The sequence below is a fragment of the Ictidomys tridecemlineatus genome, chromosome 9 (genome assembly GCF_052094955.1).
Source record: "Ictidomys tridecemlineatus isolate mIctTri1 chromosome 9, mIctTri1.hap1, whole genome shotgun sequence".
In the NCBI taxonomy this organism is placed as follows: Eukaryota; Metazoa; Chordata; class Mammalia; order Rodentia; family Sciuridae; genus Ictidomys; species Ictidomys tridecemlineatus.
Genome location: NC_135485.1, coordinates 10,772,914 through 10,789,971, shown reverse-complemented (window position 1 = coordinate 10,789,971; position 17,058 = coordinate 10,772,914). Strand labels below are relative to the sequence as shown.

Below are 17,058 nucleotides of genomic sequence, written 5' to 3'. Positions count from 1 at the left end.
CGATGATGCCTAAGGCCCTTATCTCCAGGTATCTTTGGGGTTCCCTGGATAAGGTGACTCTATGTGGCATTAACAGGAACCTGTGAGAATCAGTGAATGTGTCCAAATCACAGCTGTGATAATAACAATGTAAGACTGGGTGCGGTTGAGAGGCTGAGGCAGGAGGATCATGAGTTCAAAGCCAGCCTCAGCAAAAAGCAAGGCACTAAGCAACTCAGTGAGACTACTCTGTCTCTAAAAAAAAAATAGAAAAAATGGCTGGGGGTGTGGCTCAGTGGTCAAGGGCCCCTGAGTTCGATCCCTGGTACCAAAATAATAATAATAATAATAATAATAACAACAACAACAACAACAACAATGCAGGTATCGGGCTGGTCCTGCAGTGAGGCCACCTAGGCTCCCATCCTTTCTCTGCAGCTGGGGGCCCTGTGACCTTGAGCAATTCTACTTCCTCTCCATTCAATAAGGGTCTTGACAACAGAAATCTCACCTTGGGTCTTTTGGGGTCCAGTGAAATACATGAAATTAGAACAGTACCTGACACTTTATAAAGACATGACAACAGGCGTGGGTGTGGCTCAGCGGGAGAGCCCTTACCTAGCATGGGAGACCTTGGGTTTAATCCCCAGCACCACATAAGCAGAATATCATGGCAAAATACCTGTTCTTACTTATGATTGTTCATCAGCACATTTAAGCTCCTGTCTGATATACAGATTTCTCTAAACCTTTAAAACCTTCTGGAATCTTTGGGGTTTTACTTGCTGCTGTGGTGATGTGCCACAAATTGTTCTCCTGCATAATGGAAAACTTTTTTTGGGGGGGAGGGGTACCAGAGACTCAACCCAGGGGTGCTTAACCACTGAGCCACATCCCTAGCCCTTTTTATTTATTTAGTAATTTTGAGACAAGGTCTCACTAAGTTGCTTTGGGTCTCAACAAGTTGCTGAGGCTGGCTGTTTTATTATTATTATTATTATTATTATTATTTTAGTTGTGAATGGACACAATACCTTTATTTTTTTACGTGCTGCCAGGGATCGAACCCAGTGCCTCATGTGTGCTAGACAGGCGCTCTACCTCTGAGCCACAACCCCAGTCCTGAGGCTGGCTTTGAATTTGCAATCCTCCTGACTCAGCCTCCTGAGCTGCTGAGAAGACAGTCAGGTGCCACTGCGCCCAGCTCCCTTTTTTTTTTTTTTCAACCTTTTTGTCATTTGCCTCTTTGCACCTCCAAAGAGGGGGACGCCCTCTCCTTGGCAGTGAGATCATAGCCGAGTGAGTTGAATTGACCTTCTAAATCTTCCTTAAATCTGTCTCCCTCTCCTTGCTTGCAGCTTCCCATTTCATCCTGCAAGTGTCTGGGAATGTGAAGTGACCCAACCAAACAGATCACTTCCCGCCTTAATGTCAGCAGCTCCACAGTGCCACCAGCTGAGGTCACAAACAAGTGGTGCATGCATCCACCCCTCTCAACCTGTACTCAGATTGTTAATCAGTTGTATACTCTTCAGCTTAACCCAGGGAGTCTCAGGGTCTTTCTCAATAGAAAACTCTAAGCAGACATTATCAACCCATTGGAGCCTCTGGGCACAATTGAGCCTGCTCACCATCCCCAGGCTGGGAGGCAAGGCCTAGCATCTTAGCTGGCATGCAGCAATTTGTGACCAGCTCTTGCAGAACTCTGCAATATTACCTTTGTTGGTGCATGGAGCTCTGGGTTCCAACAGCACCACCTGGTGGTTGGAGCAGGTATCACACCTCCTAAGAATGTGGGCAAATTACTGCTCATGGCATCCTGCAGGGGCAGGGGGCACTGGCTCTTGTGGCAAGGAAGACACTCCCCTATTATGTGACTCTCTGTGTGGCAGGAATATGAATCCTACCAGCCCTATCCTTCTTAGCTCAGTTAGATAAGCACTTCCCCATTTTAGAGATGGGACTGAGGCATGGAGAGCTGAGGACATTTCACCCAGGTGACCAGATTAGTTTTATGGGAAAACTGCACCAAAAGTCTGGATGTCTGTGGGTCCTCACCATTAGAATAGATGTCAAAGCATATGTTTAGTCAATATAGCCCAGCCCTGGAAATGGGAAGGGGAAATATTCTTGACAGGGGCTTGATAGAATCTTTTAATAAAGCCTGTGATGCACTTTGCAATGCACCTCTTTCTAGTGAGTGTTATTTTTGTATTTTTTATGAGAATTTATTTCTTCCCAGTTTGTAAATTTGTCCACAGCAGTACAGACAACAGAGTAAGGGAGACAGGTGCAAGGACACATTCATCAGTGCTATTGCATCTGTTCCAAATTTTGGACTGTTAACAAAAGAGGAAAATAAGTCAGGAATGGCAGGTGCCAGCCATTCACGTGGTTGTGGGTGACAACCTGAACCCACTTAGTCACAGATTGCACAGCAAGAAACAGTTAACCTCCCTCCTCACTCTCAGATATGGACCGAGGTCACCATGCTGCTTTTCTGGGTCATGATTTCTATGTTTGCTCCCACAGTGATTGCAAAAACAACAGAGGAATTTATTCCACACTTCAACTCGAGAACCTCTTCAATATCAGCGAGAGTCTCGACATTCACAAGGTGAGTCCTTAGAAGCCAGTTCTGGACCTGACACATTGTTTTACTAAATCCAGTTGTTTTTCCTTCTTTTGTTAAAATTGCTGTGAAATCTGCAAAAGATAAAACAAGCCACTTTAAAGGGACATTTAATATGTTCAGTGTTAGGCAATCTTCACCTTTATCCAGTTCAAAACATTTTCTCATCCCCAACCAGTTGTCTTTTTTGCAGTGTGAGGTCTTTGATTTTTTTCATGCAAGAGCTTCCCAAGAGGCCTCACTTAGGACATGCCCCAGGGAGAGATCCACTTCACTCAACATAGATATTCCTATGAAGGCAACCCCCACTTACTTCCCAGGGAGGCTGGTTCTCCAAGACCATCACCCCTTGTCTGACAGGTCCTAGGTTTGGGAAGAACAGTCCACACCATCCTTATTCCTTATGATCACACTGTGGCCCCAGGACTGCAGGGTAGTCTCTGCTGAACCATGGCAAGAAGGAAGGATGGAAGCAAGCCAGATAGAACGACTTTCCCTCCCATTTTGCTTCAGCCCACGCCCCAGTCTTGACTCTTAAGACTCAAGGAAAACGCCATTCCAGAGCATGCTGGTCAGAAGAAAGAGGAATAGAGTCCCACTGCCCCAGTCTGGAGTGCTGTTGGCCCAGACCCTTCCACTCCCCTGTGCCTGGACGCCTCATCTGGCCTTCTTGGTTGTGCAGGAAAGAATGTTGTCCTCTTACTTTTGGGTGTCCAGCGCGAGAGCAGATTCCAGGCAGAACTTAAGGAAGAGGCATTCACCAAGTCCTGCAGCTCTGGCCGGCCCCTAGAGAGACCATGGGGTCATGAAAATGTGAAGAGCTTTATTCAAAACCTGCATATGAATTTTGTTTTGATTCTCTTCCCTAAATATTGCTTATTGTCCATAAATAAAATGTAATTTTGTCACCAAATCCTAATTAGGTGTCCTCTTCCCCTTTGTCCATCATGCCATGGGCCACTTTCCTTGTGCTGTGCTGGGTAGCAGTTGAGAGTGTCACTGGGACACTGAGGCACTCCCTGACTTCTGACACTACTGATGGGCCACTAAGTCAACCCCAGGTCAACCACAGGGTTCCCATGACCTTTGCCCAAGTAACTAAACACTGTTTCCCAGAAGACGTCTCCCATGTCTTTCTCTTGCCCAGCTCTAGTGCAAGGCGGTCCCTTCCCTAGGATGCCTGCCCACCTGTCCCTGTCAACATCTCTGTTGGGCAAGCCTGGGTGCTCCAAAGCCACTCCTCTCTACCCTCTGTGCTCCCAGCCTCTTTTCTTGAACTCCTCTCTCCCTGGTGCCCTAATGGAATTCGTGTGCCCCTCTTATGACACAGCCTCTTCCTTCTGAGGTCTCTGACAGGGATATGAGATCTTATTTTGCTTTGTACTTGAAAAGTGCTGACCACAGGATATAAGAAGCCATGGAGGCAGGGGAGGAAGAAATCCCAGTGAAATATAGATATAAATACACACCCATGTATGAATATGTACCGTGTCTGCATGTGTACACAGACATATGTATGTGTGTATGTGTATGTATGTACGTATATTCTTGCCTAGTTTTATTGCCCTTTTAAAGCATTAAGTACTTGACATGCTTGGAGAGTGATGGCTCCGTTTCCACGTCTTGTTTCATCAGCATACTGACAACATAAACAATCGACTTGAACGTCTGGATATAAAACTTGGTGGCATTGTTCTTCTGAACGAGGAAGGAAAAAACAACCTCAAGGAATTCTCTAATAGTGGGATAGACAATATAGATTATGACACCCTCTTGGCTCAGGTATCATCCACTTATGCCTGTGTGATTTGGGGGAGAAAGTGGGGCACCGAATGTGTGTACTTCATTTTTTAGCGTTTTGTTTTTTTTTTTAATGAGAAGAGATTCAGAGCATGAATTGCAATTTTAAATTGTGCGGCTTAGTGACACTTAGTATATTCACACTGTCACACCATTTTATTCTACCTAATTCTAAAACATTTTTATCACCCCAAAAGAAAAGCTGTGCCCGTTAACAATCTTCCTTTGTTCCCCTCAACTTGGCAGCCATCGGTGTGTGCTCCATTTCTATGGATTGACTTATTTGGATACTTCATGTAAATGGAATCATACAAGAAGTGGCCTTTGGTGTGTAGCTTGATTTTGAGGTTCACATAGCATGTTTTCACCCACGTCTTAGCATGTGTTGGCATTTTATTCTTTTCTATGGTTAAATAAAAATAATGGGTATAAATTAAAGTGCAAATGTCACCTATGGAGGAGTTTCTTCAATCGGTGGCCTATTAGATGTTGTTAAGGATTAAAAATCCCATAACACAAATTTTTAAATTTCTTTTGTAGAGTAAAACCTCTCCTGGAAAAGTGAATCTTATATCATTTTCATATGATCTGGATACAAAAGCAGACCGCTTGGTGAGTTCACATAGTTGGCTTCAGTGCCGTAGCAGGGTAGGTGTCTAATATCAGTGCCACCAAGAGGGAAGCTGCTGCAGAGGTCCCTTTCACTGTGAGTGAGTCCAGCCTTGCTGACCGCCCCTCCCCTCCTGTGCATGTGGAAAGTTGCCCTCAGTGGCCATTGCCGTTTGGCCCCGATGTTGCTGGAAGTTTCCAGGGCCCACCTCCATCCCCACTGATTCCTTCGTCCTCAGACCCCCAAGTGTGAGCACATGTGCTTCTGTATGTGCAAGCACACACACACGTCACTTTCCTTGTAGCGTAGGGACCAGAGAGAGGACCTGGGAGAAGTCCCATGGGTTGCTTTGCTGCCTCATCAGCCAGAAGTGGCCGAGGAGGGCAGAAGCCCCAGTGGGCCCACAGACTCTGCTTCGTCATCACCCCCGCTGGTCGGTGACTGCATGGCCTTCACTGGCCCCTTGTAGCATTAGACCATGGTGATGAGAACCTGGGCTTTGGAGGAAAACCCAGGTTTAAACCCTGACTCAGTTTCTTTCTAATGGTAGAAGCTTGAGCAAGGTATTTCAACCCTCTGTGCCTCAGTTTCCCCATCTAGCAAATGAAGGAAGTAGTACTTTTGGGATTCTTATAGTTGGCATGCCAAACCCCATTTTAAGTGTGGGTTAAATATAAAGTTCTCGGTTGAACTTTGGTTTTCTCATCTGTAAAACAGAGAAACCAATGGTGGCTCCACCTCCTGAGGCAGTGGTGCAGGAACCCAGTCTCTGGCACTCAGAAAGGCCTCATGAGTGCAGGTATTGCCTTGTCCGTGGTTCTGATCCGAAACAGAATATTTTGTGCTGCCCCTTTCCGCCAGCCCTTGTGCCCACCCGTGGCCGCCATTGCCTAAGGAGAGCCATGTGCTTATGTTACAGCTGCCGGAGTCTGGAAGGATCCTGTGGATCTTGACTTATTTTCTCTTTGTAGCCCCCCGGACAATTAAAGCAGTCCATGAAGTCAGAAGCGCAAACTATTAGAAAAATTCACCAGGATCAAGTCCTTCCCATGGAGAGGACCCAGGTAACATCAGCTACCTATGATATAACGGTGACCTGAGCAAAATGGGTTGCACCTTCTTGACTTAGATCTAGCCTGAGGCCACATGCACATCTCGTGGAGGTCTCCTCCAACTGGCCTCAGCCTCAGCAATTGAGCTGGGCTTTCAAGAGCACAAAACTTAAATTAAACCACCCCTAATCTTATTTTCCTCTCATTTTCCAAGTGGAGTGTGAGCAGTTAGCTTTGGTCTGTGCCTGGCCCCCACTCCTTGCTGTTAACCCACCCTCCAAAGCCAGGTGTCTAGCACATCAGGTGCTGATGATTTTGCTCTGGACTCTCATGTATTCTCTAATTCTTTCTCTCCAAACTCTGCCTAGAAATATGTGAAAGTGAGGGTAAGTGCTTTTCTTCCTGCGTCCTGTCTGCTCTGTTACTGTCTTGTTGACCATTGCTACCTTTCTTCTCTCTCCCATCCCTCCCCACCTATCTCATTGCTTGAGATAATCAAGGCAGGCTTGTAGCTGAGTGAGAACAAAGACTTTGGAGCCAGGAAGATCTGGCTTCAGGGTCTGCTTCTGCATCTCCAAAAACTATAGTATCTCAGTTTCCGCATCTAAAAACAGAATATTAAAAAATGAGATATAACAAGGGTGGGAACGATTCCTGCATTGCTACTCCCTGGTTCATGGAGATGTCAGACCTCTGACCTCAGAGGACTCAGGAATCAAAGAGTTGTTGCTAGACTTGCATGTGGGTCATACTCGCAGCTGTCAAGGGGGGAATTGTGTGAAAACTGGGTTACTAGGTCGGTTGCTCAAGTCTGGAGATGGGGGTTAGGTCTACCTGCTCTGACATATGAACCTTCCTGATGGAGTTTTTTGTCTGTCTCCGTCTCTCTCTTCTGCCTTCTGACTTCCTAGTTCCATGGAGGATGCGCAGTGTCCTCCTGTGGAGGAGCTCACTTCCCTGTGTGCCGTGCTCATCACACTGTTCTGCTATCCATGTTCAGATCAGAACAAATCTGTTAACACTGGAAGCAGCTTTTGCAGCTTGTCTTCAACCAGACAGGACCCCTTGGCCTTTTCAGAGTTAGGGCAACTTGTCCACAGAAAGACAAGAGGGTCAGCCAACTGCAGTCTGAAGGCCAAATCCTGCCAGCTTTTGTAAACAAAGTTATTGCAACACAGTGGTGCCCAGTTATTTCCAAACTGTCTGTGGCTCCTCTTGGCTATAGGGTGAAGTAAAGTGGAGTCGTTGGAACAGGCCATTGCCCCTAAAGCCCAAAATATTCACTCTCCAGCCCTTCATAAGTTTGCCACCCCAAACCAAAATCATTCAGGGGTGCCACACTGTAGGGCAGGCTGTGTTTTAAATGCCTTCCACTTTGATCAAACCAGTTTGAAGGCGTTTCTTGGGCACCTTGCATGTGATCTGCACCCTTTCCAAGTTTTTGAACAAGTATCCTGATTTCTTACACCAGGTACACATGGTTACTTGTTGGTTTTTCTAGAATGAGACCTTTGCAGTATAAGATCAGATTGATGGCTATTATGGGGAGCGGGGAGACACATGCCGTGTGTTCTTGCTCCCTTGTTTAATAGTTTTGACAATATTTTCTGTTTTTTTCACCAGGTCGATGTACAAAAAAATATCAAGATTCTTCAACGCACAAGTGGGGGACTAAAGGTAAGGATGCATTTTGTTTTTCTGTCACAGGGTTTGTTATCAAATACCATGCATAGAATTTCAGAGACATTGATTTTTACAAGTACTTTAAATTTTTAAGAAAGTCTCAGGTATGTACCCATCTAAATACCCAATTGGGTTTTCCTACCATTTCCCTTCTATTTTTGCTTCCGTAAATGCTGACCTCTCCTAGCAGGTTGTCTATAGAACTGAAATCTATTTTGATGCATAGAAACCTAGAAGGTAACATGGGGCAATCTCACAGAGCTATCGACGCCTAGCAAACCAGTGTGAAGACTCAGTGCTCTCTAACCACATCCAGCTCACTGCTGGGCTGCCCACAGGCTGCTCGACTTATCTCCCCCCTTAGATAGGCAGCTTGAAGGAGCAGCCTCTGTCATGGTCACCTCACATGCTCTTAGTGGGTACATGAGTTTGGGGTGACAGGAACACAGTTGTGTTTTAAGATACTGCTTAGAACTAGCACATTCCACTTTGTTCATTTTCCCCTGGACAAAGCAAGTCACATGGCCACACCCATGATCATCATGGTCAGAGCAGAGAAGTACAGTTGTCCCTCACTGGGGGAGGGGTCAGTTCCAGAACCCTCCATGGACACCAGAGCCCATGAGTGCTGAAGTCCCTTGCATAAAATGGCATACACAGTATTTGTATATAACCTCTGCACATCTTCTCATATACTTTAAATTCTCTCTAGATTACCAAGACTACTCAACGCAATGCAAATGCTATATGAATAGTTATTATACTGCAATGTTTAGGGGATAATAACAAGAAAACAATCATATCTATATGTTCCATATACTTTTTTTCCAAAAAGATTCGTTGAATTCCCAAATGCAAAATCTATGAATTTGGAAGGCCAACTATGTGCTCTAAGCCCTGAGAAATCATGCCAGAGAAGGTGTCAATCATCTGGAACAGTTGCTGTGCTCCACTGCAAGGGTACCCTAGCCACAAACACTCCCACAACAGAGACTCAGCTCTGTGGCTGTGCTATAATCATCTCGTACACAAAATGCCAACAAGCAACTCAATAAGGAAGAAAATATTTCCTTGTTGAGTAGGTAGGCTGCCCACAAAGGTTTGGCTATGAGCCCCACAGTGAAAATCTCGGTGTTCCTTCCTTCACTGTTCTCCGTGAACCAATACCAGGACTCACTTTCTCTGAAGACATTCAGGTTCACTCTGCACTCTGACCATCCCTACACCTCCAATCCCTGGGGCCATTTCATCATGCTTTATCCCTTGCCAAGGGACCCCAAGAGACACCCTGCTGGCTACAGGCCTTTTGCTCCCTTTGGAGCAGCAGTGCACGCAGCTTGGGGTTGCATTCACGGGGCCCAGCCCAGGAGGCACTAGGGCCAGGACTCAGTCGTGACCCACTGGTCAGGCTGTGTTGCTCAGCACTTTGGGCAAAGGAACCCTTCTTCAGATTTTGCACCAAGCTCTCATGCAGGTTGGCCACAGTGCTATCTTGGAATGACAGTGCAGGCAAATTCCTACACCTTAGTATGTTCTCAGCTTGGTGGTCTTGAAGTCGTCAGCCACCTCCTCCGGGAACAGTGGCCAGCAGCACCCTTCTGCCCACTTTGCTGTGAGTTCTCCTGGAAGGAAGTCCTATGAAGTCTCCACTCCAGTGCTGGCCCCCCAATGCCTGATCTTGGCTCTTCTCCTTCCCCTACCCTCAGGTGACTGGGCCAGGTCTTGGTGGCATTGGACTGGGGCACCAGTACTACTGATTGTCCGGATCCATGGGGGTCTGTATCTGCAGGTCCAGCCAGCCACAGAATGGAAAATATTTGGGGGAAATAACTAAGTCTGTACTGAACGTATACAGACTGTTTTTCTTCTCGTTGTCCCCTAAAAAATACAGTGACAATTATTTGCATAGTATTTATATCGTGTCAGGCATTATAAGTAATTTGGAGATGACTTAAAGTATATGGGAGGGTGTGGGATGTGTTGGTCACCTGCCATTTTACATGAGGACCTGAAGATCTTTAAACTTGCTATCCCGGGGGCTCTTGAAATCCGTGTTCCCAGGGACAGCTGCACTCAAATTGATTTTCATATTGTCTGTTTAATTCCTCTTATCACTTGATCCCCTTCTAATTACTGTTCTGTTTTCCAGGAGAAAGTGTCCAAGATCCTGCAGTCTTTGGATTCTGTTCAGGTCTTCATAACAAACGATATCTCCTCCGTTATTGTGGAAGTGAGTTTTCTTTCTTAAAATAAGCCAATCAATAAATGGGCCTGTGAGCTTTCCATGATGAAGTCTCTGTGGTGTTTGAGTACGCTGTCATCATTTTAGTGGCATCACTGATCTTCAGTTTCTTTCTAGGAAACGAAGAAATTTGCGAAAAAAATCTTACGCTATTTTGAACACTACCTAGAGTGGGTGGAGCTGGCTGTAAGTAGTTGACCTTCTATGAACATAAATGGGGTGTCCTAAGACAGTCATTGTCTAGGGTAAAATATGGAGGAAGTGAGATTGGATTCCTGGTAATTGGACTGACACCAAGTAGAAGGGCTTTGAAGTGTGGAGACCAAGACCTCTGAGACCAGCCCACCAGGTGGGAGCCCCTTCCCCCTCCCAAATCCCCTCTTGTCCCTTGGCACACCATTGTGACATGGGTTCCTCCATTTGCTTCTCACCTCCTTTGTCATATAACAAAGGGATCAGACTAAAAATTCAGTCTGAACCACTGCTGGATCTGTGTGCTTTTAGTTCTCTCAGCAACCCTGAAGGGTGGATCCTCTGGTTCACATAACATTTGAGGAAACTGGAAACCGAGGCTCAGAGAGAACAAGGTTCTTGCTTTGAAGTCCTTGGATTCACACCTGTGGGACTCATCCACACAAACCCCCAGTCAGCTCCGCATCTCCGAGGAAGGGAGGTCCTTATGTGAGACGGGCCAAAAGGGTCTAGTCGTTGTGGGGTTTGGTGATCTGCTCACTCAGTTTTCCTATGTCCCTCACCTCCATAGGTCACTGAGAAGATGGTGCCCTGCAAGCCTGTGGCCACCGCCATGGATTCTGCTTTTAAAGTGATTCTGTGTGGCTTCATTGTGGACCCTCTGGTGAGAACTCCATCTTCCAAAAGCAGACGTGTTAAACCCATCATCTTGATTGTTTTCCCCCAGATGGAAATAGACACTATAATATTTATTTATATTAGTTTTCTGTTGGGGTTTATTTTGGTCTAGAACCCAAATCCTAAACCCTAAAATTTAGATGAGTGTGTTATGATACCCAGTAGACCAAAACAGTCACAGTCCTGTTTACAGCTGCTCGTTCCTTACTAAGATTACACTTGGAAGTTGGGAGACGCCTCTTGGTGGGAACAATCGGAAGGGAAGACTCCTTGCTATGCTGATAGCTAATATCAGGAGATTCTTCATGTGACTTTCTGCACAGGCCCAGTGCTAAAATCCAGGCTTCGTTTTTGTTTTAAAGGTGTTTTAACATGTGACACCGGGGACGGCAGATTTCGGTTTATCAGATTTGTTGCTCGCCTCTGTTCACCCTCAGCTTGCACTGACCCTGTCTGTGGGCAGATTCTCTTGCTTCTTCTGCTCAGAGTGCTGTGGTGGTTTCCCCTTGCTACCACGATGAAGGCCAGCACCCTACAGAGAACATGCCAGCAGAGCATGATAGCGTCCTGCCCACCCAGGTCGCATTATGTGCTGCTTCCCACCTTTCCCCCTGGGCTCCAGACATGCTCATTTCCTTTCACTTCTTCAAAGTTCCCCACCTCTAGGCCTTTGCACATACCCAACTTCCGGTCTGCAGACGGTCTCCCTCTCTCTTTCTCTCTTCTCCCCACCCTTCCTATGCATTGGACTAACTTCTCCAGATCTGTTAGCAGTGGTTGAGAACATGGACTCTGAACTCAAATGCCACTTCTACCCTTTCTGAACTCTGACTTTGAAACACCATTGACATTTCCTGAGCTTCGTCACCCCAATGGGGCTGTTTTGATGGTTCAGCTACCTTCCGTGTAAAGCCCTTGACACCACTACTGGTTCATGAACACCCTCTGTAGCTGTTAGCAGTCCTTTGTTGTTCAGTTTTCTGAACTGTATCCTTTTCTCTGGAAGGATTTTATGATCCTCCAAACTTACAGGATCCCTTTTCCACATTCCCACAGAACTCTGTGCTTTTCCTGAGAAATATAATTGCTGTTGAATTACGCACCAGCGTGTATCTCCACCATCTGGCCTCTGCAACACATGTTACATTGAACTGCACGACAGAGGGCGCTGCTGTGCCCTTTGCTGGCACAGAGCATTCCTAAGACATGCTGCTCAGAGAACTCAGTGCATCCCGCTCTCTTTCTCCATCTCCCTCTTCCCTGCTCACAAGTTCATTTGCTGGCTGACTTGCATGGCCACGAGGGGAATGATCCTTCCACTCTGGCACCCCAGGCCATAGCTTCTTGGCTGCTTACCTCCTGTGGCAACTTCTTGCCCCATCTGTCCTGTGTTTGGTGGCCCTTGCTGCCAGCTTCTGTGGAAGTCTTCATTAGGCCAGTCCAGGGTTCACCTCATTTATTGTGAAATGACCTCTTCCTGGTCCACTCTCCACTTCCCATCACCAATCAGGCAAATCACCCAGCTTCTAGATGCCTCTCTGCAAAGATTAGGGCAGAAAAAGGAGAGGTCCAGAGGCTGCTCAGGGGGATAACAGGCTGGATCTTTGCTGCTGGTGGTTTACAGCGAGGAAGAGCTCTGGGAACCCCATTGCACCAACAAAATAGATGCAGGTTGGCCGCCATGTCTCTTTAGTATCTTGATCACTCCTCAAAGGATTTAGGAAGCTTCCAGGGAATGGATGTGGCTGTCAGAAGATTGGAAAGCCTAGAAATTAGAGGCCAGGGATATGCCACCAAAAAACAACGGCCAGCTCATCCAGGAGCACAACAAAGCTGCCTGGCCAGGCTGGGACAGGCAGGTGGAGGCTGGTGTCCCAGCTGCCTTCTGCCTCATGGTGGCTGGGGAAGCTGCTCTGCTGGTCCTGCAGCATTGTCCCCAGGCAGGGCTCAGACTTGAACTTCCATAGGAGCCTGGAATGTGCAGGATTACAAGCCAACCAAGAAGGATGCTGATCAGAAGCGGTACCAGCCTGTGTGTACCACGGGGTCACACTGTGCGTAGCTGTTACTGCTTTGTTTGGTAACATTAAGGGATTTGGGGTTTCACTCTTCAAAGGATGACATGGTCTGTGCCCAAATGAGGGCGAATGCTGCTCTTGAGGGAGAAGCATGACTCTCCTGCTGTTGGCTGCTGTCTCATGGGCACAAGGGTCCAGGATATGAAATGCAATCTCAGATTTTTCAAGAAAAGACGTTAAGTTCAGGTTTATGTGTGAGATCTGACTTATAAATATTGGCAACTGTTTTTTAAAGGACACTTTAATTTTGCTTTTTAAGTAAAACATGGTTGAACCCAGCCTGTGGCCCACCTTCAGAGTGGTTAACATGAAACACGGGACTTCCCTCGAGACCCTGCCGTGTGCCCAGCTTTGCTTCTGTCTTGTTGACACACTTATGTTATGGGGTGGGGCTGCTGCGCCTCCACTGCTCACAGGCAGATCAAAGCGAGAAAGTTTCGTGAGTCTAGCTCCAAGAAGGGGTGTAGACTCACACCGCACAGCTGGCCATCCTGCAGGCTGGACGGTTGGGGCAGCCAAGGGATCTGAGGAGGGCGAGACTTGGAGTTTTCCTGGAGTGTCCTAAGTGAAATCCTGGCTTCACTGCTGGCTGTTTCTGTTTGTCGTCTGGAAAATAAATGTAATAATATAATAAATATAGAATCTACTCAAAGTTTTCAGAAAAACAAACTGGATTGTAGCATGTGGCCCTTCAGACAATGGCTGCTTCATGTTACGTTCACAAATAATTTTAAAGAACAAAATGAAGATTCATTTATAAAAGATTGCAAAACACATATTTTCCAATAGGCACCTATTATTTTCCATTGCCCATCTTCAAGTATTTAATTTTCTTGAATTTTAATTCAACTTTTTGATTTCTTTTTCTCCCCAGAATTTGTTTTGGTTTGGCATAGGGAAAGCTACTTTTCTTTTACTCCCGGCTCTAATCATCGCTGTGAAGCTGGCCAAGCACTACCGCCGCATGGAATCAGAGGATGTATATGAAGAGTAAGCATGAGCGTCCTTGAAGGTGGGGGTCGAAGTCCGGGCTGGGCTTCAAGGAGCTGCTGCATCTGAGCTCAGATGACTGCAGCTGACTCTCTTCTAAAAAAAATCTGTCCTGGTTTTGTTAAGTTTTAATGCTAATCCTCCCTTTTCGCTCTCAATTAATCTCAACTTCATTAACCAGTCTTCTCATTTCTCCTTTGCAGTTGCTCTCGGTCGGGGACTTGGCATTTCACTTTATGATAACTTTTATTACTATTTTCCTTTCCATCCTGTCATCGGTCCTTGACTATGTGTCTGGTGATCTTGTATGTTTCATATTCATGTCACTCACCTCCTCAACCTGTCTCTCTGGAATGTGCACTATTAATATCCATATTGGGTACAAATGTGGAGAGTGTAGCTGTAGAGCTGAAATAGTCGCACAAATATTACTAATTTTGTCTCTACTTTTTATATTTTATGGTGTTGAAACTCTATGCATGGAAATGTAAGCCTTTTTTAAAAAAATCATATTCATACATGGGATGGGAGAGGATTTATTATCCTACGATGGACTTTAAATTAATAATATCTTTAAATGACATAAAAATAATAGATACACCTAGTTAAAAATAAATTCCGACAGTTCTGAAAAAGAGGACGGGAACACAGAGGGTGTACAAGAAATACTCATTAAAGGAATGAATATTTTACATGTTAAAAATTTCTAATCCATACAGAAGTCATTCCCATCTTTGGGAGACAGAGGCAGGAGGGTCACAAGTTCAGCCAGTCTCAGCACCTCAGCCAGGCCTTAAACAAATAGTGAATCAAAATTTAAAAAGAAAGAAGAAAGAGGGTTTTTTTACAAGTTGATAACACAGACTTTGAGGTCCCAGAAATGTCTCAGGACACTAACATTGCCATGGACCCTGTGCCATTTAGAAGTGAGTGTCAAAGCCATAGACATTCACTAACTCCTGGTGTCAGACCTGAGTGCTGAGTTCTGAGAGTAGGCAGCTGTGTGCCATCACCCATCCTGTCATGGCCCTGTCTGAGCCCTTTGCTACATACGCAGGCCAACACCTGCCTCCACCATGGATGAGACAACACCCGAGCCCCCACTGGATGCGTAGCTGCACCCCACGTGAGTACTCAGCACTGAGGGCTTAAGAGGTGTGTGTTAGAGTCCTTGCTTACCAGTTTTTCCCATGTCCCTGCACATGAGAAGACTTGCTAACTCTTGGATTTCATTTACTGGACAAAAGGGGAAAACGATAATGATAGGAAACAGGAAAAGCCCTAGGAGATGTTCAGAAATGAGTGTCTCTTCCCACTTGCTGGTGGGCATTCATCCTGGGTTGTCAAGGCAGAAATTCACAATCAGTGACTCCCACCCAGTTGTACTAAAGACCACTGAGGACGATTCTGGAGTGATTCTGGGTGTAATGCACATTTGAAGGAGCTGCCTTTGGGAAGGACCCAGGCCCTCACACTCCTGTGAAGGGCAGAAGCAGAGTGTGTTGGTGTTGGAAGTCCCAGGCTCTTCTGAGGTTTCTGTGTTCTATATTCTGTGTGCAGCCCACAGCAGGTTGACAGGCTTTGTTTCAAGGAGAGAAAAAGCACAGACTAACTGCCCCCCTCAAGTTCCCCTGGGGCACCTTCTGTGGTCCTGTTGGAGCAGGGCTGGGTTTCCATCCAGAGCAGCCACCCTGCAGGGGAGTCCTGGTAGGTGTCCTGGCCACTCTGCTCTTCTGGGGGCAGTAAGGAAGGAACAGAAAGTTTCAGGTTAGTGGAGTTGATTTATTTCTAGAAGGGGAGGAAGCAGCATCTCAGAAGCTCTTGGAACACAGGGATTCATTTCTGCCCCACGAGAACTTCCTTGCGGGCTTGGGTCTGTGTTGGGGTAAATCATGTTGCACAGTCTTGAGTCACTATGTGAGTTCAGTGGCATTTCCTGGAGCCTCAGTGTCCTTATGTTTGAAAGGAGACAATAGGATCCCTGCTCACTTAGGGTTGGGAGGTCACAAGGCTAAAATATTCAGCCTTTGACAGTGGAAGCCCTTGCTGGAGTGTTTCTGGTTCATGAGAGTAAGGACAGTCTCGTCTTCTGGTTACCCTGAGGTTTCTGGTGGAACCCCAAGTTGTTCAGAAGAAAAATGTGTCTATTTTGTTAACAAGCCAGGGCCACTTGTCCATGAGCTCTCACACCAAAAGACTTCAAATGCTGCCGCAACTCATGACAAAGCCAGGTTTGGGAGCAAAGAGGACAGTGCATGGATAAGGTGCCCAGCCCTCTAGGAAAGTCCTTCTGCAGGTCAGGCTAATACAAAGTCAGGAGCAGCTCCACCATTGGTTCATGAGGAGTCTCCCAGGAAAAGTCTCCTGAAGGGGAACCATGCAGCTTCTGAGGGGCCAAGTCAGTCTCAACGCCTTCACCCTCCCTCCCCTGTCATCTTGGTTTTCTCTCTCTCTCTCTCTCTCTCTCTCTCTCTCTCTCTCTCTCTCTCTCTCTCTCTCTCACACACACACACACACACACACACACGTAGGCCGTCCTGAGCTCTCTGTCTGGTGATTTCCTGTGTTTCTTGTCCATGTCACTCATGTGCTCAACCCGTCTCTCTGGAATGGGACTATTAACATTCATGTTGGAGTACAAATGTGTGGGGTGTGGCTTTAGAGCTCTAAGAGTCACAAGAAAATTAGTAATTTTGTCTCTCCTTTTTGTATTTTATAATGTTAAAACTGTACACTCGGAAACGTAAACCTTTTTTAAAAAATTATATTTATACAGGGGATGGGGGAGGATTTTATTATCCTATAATGGAGTTTAAAGTTAAATTATTAATATCTTTAAATGACATAAAAATAATAGATACATCTAGGTAAAAATAAATTGTGACACCTCTTAAAAAGAGGACTGGAACATAGACGGTGCTCAAAAATACTCATTGAAGGAATGAATATTTTACATGTTAAAATTACTAATCCATGAAGAAGTAATTTCCATTTTTGGAATCTGCAGATTTAACAAATTGTCACGTACGTTTCATGACCCATACATTGTCTTTGTGATCCATGATGTAAACACTTCATCTTAGAGATAACATGGTGTTTTGGTGTCATTTATTTTTGTTACA

At 45.8% G+C, this 17,058-nt stretch overlaps 1 protein-coding gene across 50 annotated transcripts in view; it reads left to right on the top strand.

Moving 5' to 3' along the window:
- The window catches only part of Prom1 (prominin 1), a 143,129-nt gene that overhangs the window by 82,685 nt on the left and 43,386 nt on the right, over positions 1–17,058 (top strand). For 44 of the 50 annotated variants that reach the window (XR_013425710.1, XR_013425709.1, XM_078021068.1 and 41 more), the window contains 10 exons: positions 2,512–2,596; positions 4,247–4,393; positions 4,952–5,023; positions 5,993–6,085; positions 6,442–6,459; positions 7,697–7,750; positions 9,906–9,986; positions 10,116–10,184; positions 10,762–10,854; positions 13,821–13,936. Coding sequence is in view for 45 of the 50 variants with exons in the window: in XM_078021068.1 (XP_077877194.1) it covers positions 2,512–2,596; positions 4,247–4,393; positions 4,952–5,023; positions 5,993–6,085; positions 6,442–6,459; positions 7,697–7,750; positions 9,906–9,986; positions 10,116–10,184; positions 10,762–10,854; positions 13,821–13,936 (828 nt within the window). In the remaining 5 variants the exon portion in view is untranslated. Of the gene's footprint in view, positions 1–2,511; positions 2,597–4,246; positions 4,394–4,951; positions 5,024–5,992; positions 6,086–6,441; positions 6,460–7,696; positions 7,751–9,905; positions 9,987–10,115; positions 10,185–10,761; positions 10,855–13,820; positions 13,959–14,139; positions 17,026–17,058 lie in introns of those variants that run through there. The other 6 variants (XR_013425711.1, XR_005737075.2, XR_002483285.3 and 3 more) reach the window with 3 other exon arrangements.